Source organism: Plasmodium gaboni, chromosome 9 (genome assembly GCF_001602025.1).
Source record: "Plasmodium gaboni strain SY75 chromosome 9, whole genome shotgun sequence".
Classification (NCBI taxonomy): domain Eukaryota; phylum Apicomplexa; class Aconoidasida; order Haemosporida; family Plasmodiidae; genus Plasmodium; species Plasmodium gaboni.
The window spans coordinates 91,208-104,049 of NC_031489.1; the positions used below are offsets into that span (position 1 = coordinate 91,208).

The 12,842-nt window shown below is 20.0% G+C and overlaps 4 protein-coding genes across 4 annotated transcripts in view; 3 read left to right on the top strand and 1 right to left on the bottom strand.

Annotated features, from left to right (window-relative positions):
• PGSY75_0903700 (alpha tubulin 1) overlaps positions 1-1,124 on the top strand; it is a gene marked incomplete at both ends in the record, with an annotated part of 1,787 nt that extends 663 nt beyond the window's left edge. The window contains one exon of the mRNA XM_018785448.1: positions 1-1,124. Within this exon, the coding sequence (XP_018641789.1) occupies positions 1-1,124 (1,124 nt within the window).
• Positions 1,125-2,781: 1,657 nt separating this feature from the next.
• PGSY75_0903800 (LCCL domain-containing protein) lies at positions 2,782-7,509 on the top strand (the record flags this gene model as incomplete). The annotated part of the gene is made up of 2 exons (XM_018785449.1): positions 2,782-2,982; positions 3,241-7,509. 2 exons carry the CDS (start codon positions 2,782-2,784, stop codon positions 7,507-7,509), a joined length of 4,470 nt encoding a protein of 1,489 aa, XP_018641790.1.
• Positions 7,510-9,157: 1,648 nt separating this feature from the next.
• Positions 9,158-9,800, top strand: PGSY75_0903900 (60S ribosomal protein L32; the record flags this gene model as incomplete). The annotated part of the gene is made up of 2 exons (XM_018785450.1): positions 9,158-9,244; positions 9,492-9,800. The coding sequence occupies 2 exons, from the start codon at positions 9,158-9,160 to the stop codon at positions 9,798-9,800; spliced, it is 396 nt and encodes a 131-aa protein (XP_018641791.1).
• A 983-nt stretch (positions 9,801-10,783) lies between these two features.
• PGSY75_0904000 (putative GTPase-activating protein) lies at positions 10,784-12,061 on the bottom strand (the record flags this gene model as incomplete). Its single annotated transcript, XM_018785451.1, has 1 exon — positions 10,784-12,061. One exon carries the CDS (start codon positions 12,059-12,061, stop codon positions 10,784-10,786), a length of 1,278 nt encoding a protein of 425 aa, XP_018641792.1.
• Between the last annotated feature and the right edge of the window lie 781 nt (positions 12,062-12,842).

Consider the following 12,842-nt stretch of genomic DNA (forward strand, 5'->3'; position numbering starts at 1 on the left):
CAGGAACTTATCGTCAATTATTTCATCCTGAACAATTAATATCAGGTAAAGAAGATGCTGCCAACAATTTCGCAAGAGGACACTATACAATCGGTAAAGAAGTTATAGATGTATGTTTGGACAGAATTAGAAAATTAGCTGATAACTGTACCGGTTTACAAGGATTTTTAATGTTCAGCGCAGTTGGAGGTGGAACAGGTAGTGGATTTGGTTGTTTAATGTTAGAAAGATTATCAGTTGATTATGGAAAGAAATCTAAGCTCAATTTTTGCTGTTGGCCATCACCTCAAGTTTCAACTGCTGTAGTTGAACCATACAATTCAGTTTTGTCTACTCATTCATTATTAGAACATACTGATGTAGCAATAATGCTTGATAACGAAGCTATATATGATATATGCAGAAGAAATTTAGATATTGAAAGACCAACATATACTAATTTAAACAGATTGATTGCTCAAGTTATTTCATCCTTAACAGCATCTTTAAGATTTGACGGTGCTTTAAATGTTGATGTAACAGAATTCCAAACCAACTTAGTACCATACCCTCGTATTCATTTTATGTTATCTTCATATGCTCCAGTTGTTAGTGCTGAAAAAGCATACCATGAACAATTGTCCGTTTCTGAAATTACAAACTCAGCCTTCGAACCAGCAAATATGATGGCAAAATGTGACCCAAGACATGGAAAATATATGGCTTGTTGTTTAATGTATAGAGGTGATGTAGTACCAAAGGATGTTAATGCAGCTGTTGCTACCATAAAAACAAAAAGAACCATTCAATTTGTTGATTGGTGTCCTACTGGTTTTAAATGTGGTATAAATTATCAACCACCAACTGTTGTACCAGGAGGAGACTTAGCCAAAGTTATGAGAGCTGTTTGTATGATCAGTAACTCAACAGCAATTGCAGAAGTATTCTCAAGAATGGATCAAAAATTTGATTTAATGTATGCAAAAAGAGCATTTGTTCATTGGTACGTTGGTGAAGGTATGGAAGAAGGAGAATTTAGTGAAGCTAGAGAAGATTTGGCTGCCTTAGAAAAAGATTATGAAGAGGTAGGAATTGAATCCAATGAAGCAGAAGGCGAAGACGAAGGATATGAAGCAGATTACTAAATTTGTTAATATATAAAAGTATTATATATATTTATATATTTATATATGTGTGTATGTACATATATCTTTACATATATATATATATAGTAAAGATTTAAATTCCTCCATAATGTTATTACACATAAATATAATATATTATTATATTACATCATAAATAGTTCTACTTGTATCATAATTATTTTTTATCATAAATATTTGCTATCATTATGTATATATATTTTTCATATATATTTTTTTTTTTTTTTTTTTTTTTTTGTTGAAAATTTCAATTAAAAAAAAAAAAATTATACTACCTACATATATATATATATATATATATATATATATATATATATATGTACGTATATAGTTATAGATATAAATGGACAAATTTTAAATCCATAAAAATACTTTTATTTATATTAATGTTTTCATATTAGAATATTAATACATACATACATACTTATATATAAGCATATACATATATATTCACATATAATATATATTTATTATTTATATATTCTTCTGTGAAGATATATCTAATTGTATATAATATATATGTATGTATTTAATTATTTTTATTTTTGTTTTTTTTTTTTTTTTTTTTTTTTTTATTATTATTATTTATATTTTAGTAATTCTTAAAGATTTTATATTTTGAGCACATATATATAATATATATATATAGATAGATATATATAAATACAGATTCATGTATATATTTCGGCAGAAATATTTAATATAAGAAATATTTTATTCTTGTCAATATGAATAAATATATATATATATATATATATATATATATAGTGCATTATATATGTTGTAGTTTAGCAGGTTAAATGAAATAATAAATATAATAAGAATATAAAGTAGTATATATTTCATGTAATACTTTCAAAATGATAGTAATATATCTCATGTGTATAAAACATTATTCTCCACTTGAAGTACATTCGAAAGTTATATTATTATAATGTACATACGTGTTTTTTATTTTATTATTTTTGGTGTTAATTTTTTTCTTTCTTTCTCACATTTTTCCTAATTTTTCCATTTTTATTTTATAATATATTTTTATTATTATTTTTATTTTTATATAATAATTATTTTTATTTTTTTTTTTTTTTTCTCACATTTTTCCTAATTTTTCCATTTTTATTTTATAATATATTTTTATTATTATTTTTATTTTTTTTTTTTTTTACAATAACATTACAAAATAAGTGCAAATATATATATAATTGTGTAATTACACATAAACGAACAATACATAATTACATACAACTTTATTATTCATTAATATTTCCATAAGTATATACAATAACTTTCTAATTTTAAGATTAAAAACATGTGAACTAATAATTTCTTATATAAACATTGAATGGAAGTAATATGACTTCTTCCTTTTAATTCTTTGGTAGCTGTCCACCTTGGTGTTATATTAATAATGTAACCATTTTCATTATAAGACACTAGAAAATGTAACTGTATAAATAAATATATTACACATATGTTGTTCATATATATATATATATATATATATATATATATATATATATACAATTATTTATAAACCACGGGTTCATTTATTCACTTTTACTTATCTTGTACCTTTTATGTTTGCTCCTATTTTTTGTTCTCTTTTGTTTTTGTCTTTGTTTTTTTAATTATGAACATAATGTCTAATTTTTTTTTGTCCATAATATATATATTATTTATCCCTTACTTTTGTCGTGCAAGCTTTAAAAAATATTTATCTAATAAGAAAATATTTTTAAAATATAATGGTACATATTGTTTATACCCTGAAAATGTTATAGAAAATGATATAATTGAAATAGCCACTGATGAATGTGATAAAGTAGCACATGAATATGAGGTAAATTATATGCAGATATATATGAAAAAATATACATATATATATATATATATATATTCCATAATAACTATATAATTACTCATTCCATATTTCAATTGACACATTTTTATAAAATATATAATTTACACAATAAAAATTTGTTTCACAATTAAATTATATATATATGATAGGATGTACTCATTATATATACATATATATATCCCATATAATGATATATATATATATATATATATTTTTTTTTTTTTTTTTTTTTTTTAGAATAAAATTGTTTGGTTTTCGTTTGATAATGGAAGATTAAGAAGCGACAACGGTATGTGCCTTAAAACGTACAAAAATATTTTAGTCATTTCAACATGTTCACCTAATAAAAATGAAAAGTCTGAAATGTGGAAAATAGACGAAGAAAAACATTTGAAAAATGAAAACAACAATTGTGCTCAAATAGCTGGGAATAAATTATTTTCTTTTACTTGCAATAATTTATCAACTAAAGAATTTGAACAATCCATATTTTCTTCAGACGAGTTATATTTAATGAAAACAAGATATTCCCAACAAAAATTAAAAAATATTAAAACAAAAGATATAGAGAAATTTCATAGCAATTTTAATACTTTAAGTAATAGTTACAAAGAAGTAGATACTAAAATAGTACATATTTTAAATAGAGATAAACAAATGAAAAAAGAAAAAGAAAAAATTCTTCATTTAATAGACGATATGAAATTATTAGTTCATACATCTTCATCATTAAATGAATATGGTACAGGGGCTATTATGAAAATATATGATAATATGGATATAGAAAAAAAGAAATATTTATTAACTGTACCATTAGAAAAATTAGAAATTAATGAGGAAAAATTAGACCAAATAGGTATAGAACAAGGAAAAATAAAAATTATTATTCAAAGCTTTTTAAATGTACCACAAAATAATACTTATACATTTAATATAAAAAATATCATAGGAAATATATATATAAAATTAAACAATGAAGAAATCATTTCGAATAGAAATATTCAAATGAATAATAGAAACAATAATAGTGCTGTAGTGAAATTACGCAAAAATAAATTAATCCCTATATACATAGAAATATCTTCCAAAGGTAATGAAAAAACTTCCTTCTCTTTATATTGGAGTAATAATAATATGCCTGAACAAATCATTAATTCTTTATACTTATATAGTACTATATATGAAAAAGTGTGTTATACACCACTTGAGAAAAAAATTGATTTTACCTTAACATTTGAAAATATTACTAAAACTAATAGAGAATATCAATTTTTGTGTCCATTGAAAAATTTTAATAATGATCAAAACGTTAGTATATTAAAAAAAGAGAAAAGACCAAATCCTTGTTATGATTTAAAATCTAGTATATGCGCCTCAGCAATTGATTCATATTTTTTACCAAATGAAAGTGAAGGAATTGTAAAAGCAGTTAGACAAAGGATACAAAATGAAAAAGGTATATATGAAGAGTGTGGTATTATATTACCTACTAATACAACTGAACATATATTCAAAGGTATAACAGATATAAAATTAATTGATATGGATGATTTTTTTATTAATTATGAAAAAAATAAAGAATTATACAAAGGTTATAAAGGTATAGTAACTGATGATAAACATTCGTTATTATATAAAACTGATTTATCTAAAAGTTTTATATCTGATATTGATATAAATTGTACAAATAATTTTAATAAAAAAAATAATTATGAATATATCTCAGGATCATTTATTATTCAACGTATTAAATCGTCAGATTTATTAAAACAAAATACATCAATAGTTGTAGACGTTTTTGCTTTATTTGAAAAATATAGTGATATAAAGAATATGCCTTCTATATATTTATCAAATTGGACTAGGAAAACATGTAATGATATACAGTTATATATAAAATATGGGAAACCAAATGATATAATGAAATATCCATCAAAACTGTTATCATGTGATGACACATTTGATAGTTTAACATATCAAAGTAGGGATGATAAAAATAATAATAACATTAGCAACAATAATAGTAATAATAATAATAATAATAATAATATCATTCATGATAATTATTATTATGGTGATGATACCATTGTTGCTAGATGCTTACCCTATTGTATTAATGATAAAGAAGTGTTAGGTTCATATATTTATATGTCCAAATCACCCATTTGCAAATCGGCTATACATTCGGGTATTATAACAATTAATGGAGGATTGGTAGAAATACGAAAGCTAAAAAATATTACCCAAAATTTCAACAGCACTATAGAAATTACCAGAAATGGTGTTAAAGCAATAATAGGCACAAATAAAAACGGAGATTCTTACTATATTACTAAACCCAGTGGTAGACTTTGTAATTTTCCTAGGACATCTTACAATATAAATGAATCAATAAATTTAGAAAGCGACATACAACATAAGAATGATGAAGATAAAACAAATAATAATAATAATAATAATAATAATAACAACAATAATAATAATAGTAATAATAGTAATAATCTTACACATAATAACCATAATATAATTTTTCCTTCATTCATTCAGCTGTATTCCAAAGTAAATGAAACACTCCCAGTAGTTTTAGTACATGAGAAACATGCTGTTCTACCTAATCAGCTATATAAAATACAAAATGTATACAATCAAAATAGTTATAAGAAAGATTTTTTTTTTTCGCAAAAAAATGATACAGTCAATGAAAATATAAGGAAGAATCCATCTTCTACACCTTTAGAAGATGAACAAAAAAAAGAAAATAATAAAATAAATCAAGAATTTACTACGTTTGAAAAAAATTATAAAATGGAAATTCCACATTATCAAACATTAATTAAGAAAAATGAAAATATTCTTTCGAACTTGTTTATGAAAAAAAACAGTATAAAAAATATGGAATCACAAATAACAGATATAAGAAAAAACCAAAAAGACTCTTACGATATTTTTGTTAAAACTCAACAAACAATTGTAACATCTCTTATTAAACAATTTGATATAATAACGAAGAAAAAGGAAAATCATATAAATAGACTAGAAAAGGCATTTTCTAATATTAAGACAACAACAGTAAAGACATTCAAAGAACAATATGAATCCACAAATATTAATGATAATTATATAATAATAGATAGTATTCAAAATAATAGTATCAATGGATCATCAAATTGGAAAATTGAAAAATATAAAAATGGAAATTTCTTTTCATCTATTACAGAAAACTCATTTATAAAATCAGATGATGACATATACGGATCATATATACTTTATCGATATACCAAATTATATAAAGGATTTATATCATTAGATATAAAATTACCATATGAAGGAAATTTTGGAATAATCTTTAAATATAAAGATGATAAAAATTATCATAACTTTATAATTAATAGGAATGAATTTTATTTTTTGGAAGTAATAAATGGAACATTAGGAAACAAAATTAATTATACTAAAACTGAAAATAATATATATAAATTTGGAATGTGGATACAAATCCATCTAGATTTTGGTAATAAATATGTACGTACATTTATAAATAAAAAATTTGTATGTGGATATGAAACCAGAAATGATACATATGGATTCCTAGGATTTGGAGTTAATCATTGTAAAGAAAAAATATTTATAGATAAAATAGTTATAGGTTCTTTAGATCAAACTAAATATTACTCAGACAATGGGCGAAAAAGGAATAACATTGAAAATATATTTCCTCCTAATATTTATTTAAATAAAAATATGCAAATATTACAAAATGGGAAAAAAAAAAAAAATTTTACTTTTAACAAGTATAATAAAAAAGATACAATAAATACAGGAAATAATAATTCTATTGGATGTATATCTTTTGAAGAAAATTTTAATACCCCTTTAGATAACAACTGGATAGTACCTGACAATAATACATGGCATATAAAAAGAAAAGAAACAAATATATACTTACCATCCATATTAAAAAATTTAAAAATATTATATGAAAATCAAGATAATTCTGAAACTAATAATATATCTAATAATGAAGAAAATTATTTATATTCAATAAAAAAAACAAATGAAGCAACAAATATACTCATACCATCTATTCTTCTTTTAAATAAACAACATTTATGTACACATATGAAATCATATACATTTCAAACTAATATAAACTTAAATAAAATATCCAAAGCTGGAATCATTTTCAGAGTTCATTCTAATGATGATTTCTTATCAGTCATATTAGATATTTCAGAAAAACATGGAAAAATATATCTTATGAAAATAACCAAAGGAATACCATTCCAGTTATTAACACAAACACATATATCAATTCAAGATAACACATGGTATAATTTAAAACTTTCTTATAATGGCTCAAATATAAAACTTATCTTAAATGATGAAATAATTTTTAATTCAAAAATAAAGCAAAATATGCATAAACAATTGGGTACCCTTGGTCTTATATTATTATCTGGTCAATGTAAGTACAAAAATGTTGTATTTACACCAAGCACAAGTTAAAAAAAAAAAAAAAGAAATGAAATAGAAATAGAAATAGAAATAGGCACCACCATTTTAATATTTTATCAAACGTTCATGTCGAATGTTTTAATAATAAATAAATAAATATATATATATATTATAAGTTCTTTCTCAACATTTGTATACCTTATTAGGTATAATATTATATATATGATATATTTTTATTATTATTATATATTTTTTTTCTTTTTATTCAAATTGTTTTTAATAATTAAAGTAACATAATTTTATATATATTTTCATGTTTTACTTTTTGGATTCTTAATATAGAAAACATAATAAATTTCAAATATTTATAAAATATATTCTTTTAAATCTAATTTATGTGTGAACTTAAAAAAGGCAGCACCATTTAAATGGTCACACATGAAGGAAAAGCATAATACATTAAAAAAAAAGAAATAATATATTATATTCAAAGATAATATTTATTGATACACAAATATTCTTCATTGAAAGTATTATATATATATATATATATATATATTGTATATACATTTATTTATTTGTAATTTATATATTATTTTTTTTTTTTTTTTTTCAAATTTTTATAAATAAAAAAAGTTAAAAATTTTAATGATATATAATTAAATTATATTTACATTTTTTTTTTTAATATTTTATTTTAAAAGTTGATTAAATAAAAATATTTATATATATATTATATATAATAATATATATGGTGAAAAATAAAGGCTTAAATAGGAATACCCCTTATATAACCATTGAGGCGTAATTAAGGTTAAGGTATATATATATATATATATATAATTAATATTATATATTATTATATATATATAATATTAATACATATAAAATTATTATGACTCATATTAATATTTTTATTTATACATGAATAAAAATATTTATCCCTTTATAAAATATTACTTAAAAGTTAATATATAAAAAAGAAAAAAGCCTAATAGTACAATAAGTATAATTATATATTCTTCATATAAGAAAATAAACATAGGTTAAAATATTTATTATTATTACATTATTATTATTATATATATTTATATACATATATATATATATATATATATATATATATATATATATATATAGCAAAAGAACCTCAAAAAAATATTTATATAATATATATAATACCATATAATTTTTTTTTTCTTTATTTCTTATATAAATATTATAAGTATTATATACATATTTATATATAATATATTTATGTATATGAAATGATAAATATAAATATCTATAAATATATATATTATTATATTAATATTCACGTAATAAATATATAAGCAGAAATATTAAAAAGTTAAATTTATTTTTTTTATATAAATTCATATTTCCTTCACATATTATTTATATGTTACAGTTTTTATATATTTATTAATTTTTTTTTTTGCCTATTTTATAGAAAATAATTAAAATCTTAATTTTTTTGAAAAAAATTAAGGAATGTTACTTTTTATATTCATTTATATAAATAAATAAAATAATAAATATAGTTATTATTTATTTATATTATATTATTTATATGTCAAAATAATATATATTCTTATATATAAAAAAGAGAAAAAAAAAAAAAAACAAACAAGTAAATATATTTTCATATATATTATTTAATAAAAATATAAATTAAATAAAAAAGAGTAATAAAAAAATGGCAGTAAAAAAAGTTGGAAAAATTGTAAAAAAGAGGACCAAGAAATTTACTCGATTTCAGTCAAATAGATTTATGCGTGTTAAGGTAAACAAAAATATATAAAGAGAAAATAAATAAATAAATAAATATATATATATATATATAATTACTATATATATATTACATTATTCAATAAAACAAATAATTGTATAGGCAATTTATGAATACATATTATAAATAAATTTACATATATATATATATATATATATATATATATATATGTTATTATAAATGTACCCAAAAAGTATTCATACATGTAATCATATATTTTTTATTTTCCTCATAATTATAGCCTGCATGGAGAAAACCAAGAGGTATTGATTGCCGTGTGAGAAGAAGATACAAAGGTACCAATTTGATGCCAAGTATTGGATATGGTAGTAATAAGAAAACCAAATTCTTATTACCAAATAATAAGTACAAATATGTTGTTAAAAATGTAAAAGAAATGGAACCATTAATTATGAACCATACAAAATACTGTGTACAAATTGCTCATAACGTATCAAGCAAAAAAAGAAAACAAATTATTGAGAGAGCTAAACAAATGAATGTTTCTGTTATAAATGCTAAAGCTAGATTACAAAAAACAGAAGAATAAAAATATATATATACTCCTATATATATGTGCTATACGCTTTTTTATATATTAATTCATTTTTTTTTTTTTTTTTTTTTTTTTTTTAAATATGTATTTATATAAATATTACTCATATTTATGTTTATACTTATAAGAAACCAAAATATTTATAATAAACATTTAAAAATAATTAATGAAATAAATCATATTTTCATATATTATAAAATGAGTTTAAAGAAATACTTTTTTTAACATTTATATATTAAACATATTATCTTATAATATTTACATTCTTCCCAAACTCTACAACATAATGAAAATTTGTACTACATATACTATTATTATTATTATGATATATGATGTTATATTTATTTTTAATAATTTTCTTGGGATTGCTTTCATATATTTGTCTTATATGGTAAATTTATAAGTATTTTTTTTACCAAAATAATTCCTTTAAGCAATACACCAAATACATATATATATATATATATATATATATATATATATATATATGCATATTATTTTAGAAAGCCACTATTTTATGTTCATAGTAGCACTTAAATATTAATATATATACAGAGAAAATTATTTCTACAAATATTTATATCAAACAAGAGTTTTTATTACATATATATATATATATATATATACTTGTTCCTTCATATTTATATATGTTAAAAAAAAATATATATTAGAAAAAATAAAATACAGTTTACCTCTTTTCATTAGTGGTAAACTATTAAATATGGAAAAAAATTTAAACATAAATATATACATATATATATATATATATATATATATATATATGTTTGTATGTGAATACCACTTATATTTTTTTTAATTTATGATACATAAATTATTATAAGGTATCACATAATGAAAAAAAAAAAAATAAAATAATAATAAAAATATTCACTCGAAGTGATCTACAAAAGTATGATATTATACATATATATATTAAATAATCCTTAGTTCCTTTATTTTATTTATTCATTTTCTTTTTAATATTCTTCCATTTCTCTTTTTTCATTAACTTCAACTTTCACGTGTACCTTATTTATATTGTCTTGTGCATACTTTTGATTTTTTTCATGAATATTTTTAGCCTCCTTATTATCTACTTTTCCTATATTATCATTATTTTTAAAGTCCTCATTCTTTGAATATTTCATATCAATATCTTTCCCATCTTTGAAATCTTGAACATTTTTTGTTTCCACAACCATTTCATTTTTGTCATTTTTTTTTTCATTTTCATCTTCGGTATATTTTATTTCTCCCTCATTTTCATCGTCTACTCCTGCTGTTTCACTTTCTGGTTCATCTTCTGCTTGAGTAAAATCTTCTTCATCAGAAAATATAATTTCATCATCTGTTAAGAGTCTTTCCATTTCAATTTGTTTTCTTCTTTCCTCTTCTAATCTCATTTGTTCATACGCTTCGTCTCTTAATTTAGGTAAATTAATATTTGATAAATCTATTGTCTTTGCAGTATGTATGATATTCAAAAAAAATTCTCCAATTTTTTGACCTTCTGATACTTTGTAATCATTTGGGAAAAGCTTTTGATCTAATCTTAATAATGCTAATAATTTTGAAACATCACTTGTATTAATTATTTCTTGTTCTAAAGTTTTACATAAAGCAATACTATATTTGAATAAAAATATTTCTCCTTCTTTTAATAAGTTTTCAAAAAATAACATAAGAGATTCAAATGTTAACACATGCACATTTAATCCTATAAACCATTTAGAAACAAATGCTTCAGGTGTTATCAAATTTTTTATATGTTCATATAATTTGGGATGAAAAATATTTAAAATACTTAAAAACACTCGAGAATCTCTTACATATGCTTTTGGCATAGCTTTAAAATAACCTGGTAAATAATATTTATGTAAACCTGTTATTATTTTTACTACATCTTTAGGTTCCAAAAAAAGTAATAAAAAAGATGATATAAATGATATACCTTGATGATAATCATTTGTTATTGGATATATTGATTGTAACACTTGTATTAATAATTTTCGATTTTCTTCTTTATTAAATGTTCTTTCCGCATCTAATTTTATTATTCTTAATATCTCTTTATCATTACAATCTTCTTTTATTTCGACATTTATATCTTCTTTTATATAACTTAACATTATATCATAAAAATGTTCTGCACGCTTACATATATATTCACAGTTCTCTCGATTAATATAATTTGCATTTCGTTTCAATATTGGTGCATCTTTTTCTTCGTCCCAAAATTTGTTACCCACTATCATCTTGTCTACCTTTTATTTAATATTTACATATAAATGTATATTAATATAGATATATAATATCCTCTTATACAATATAATATACAAAAAAAAAATTCAATATATATATATATATATATTTTTTCAAATTTTATATAAGTAATTCTTTTTATCTCCTTATTATTTTGTCTTTATATTATTTTTCTTATATCTTTAGCTTATATATTTTTTATTCTTTTAAAAGAATGTAAAAAAAAAAAAAAAAAAAAAAAAAAAAAAAAAAAAAAAAAAAAAAAAAAAAAAAAATTTTTTTTTTTTTTTTTTTTTTTTATTTAAAAAAAAAAAATAAGTGTACGTAAAAAAAAAAAAAAAATAAGTGTACGTACAACAAAAAATATATTTATGTTAATATAGGTGTTGAATAAATATATATTATAATATTGGAACATTGTTTTTATTTTTTTAGAAGAATTATATATATGTACGTATTTTTTTTTTTAAGGACATTTTTTAAAAAGGAACGACATATTAAAAGTATATGAAAATAAAATATTTCCACGTGTATAAAAGAGAATTGTAAACATATACATATATATATATATATATATATATAATATTATATGTGAAACAATTATATATGTTGTGTTTATATAACAATATTTTTATACATATTTCTATTTATATTTTATTTTTAAAAATATATATAAAAAAAATAAATAACTAAATTCCTTTTCTAAATATATTAATAATATTTAAGATTTTTACAAAATTTATGAATATCACATGTTTGAAGTAATTTTTTTTT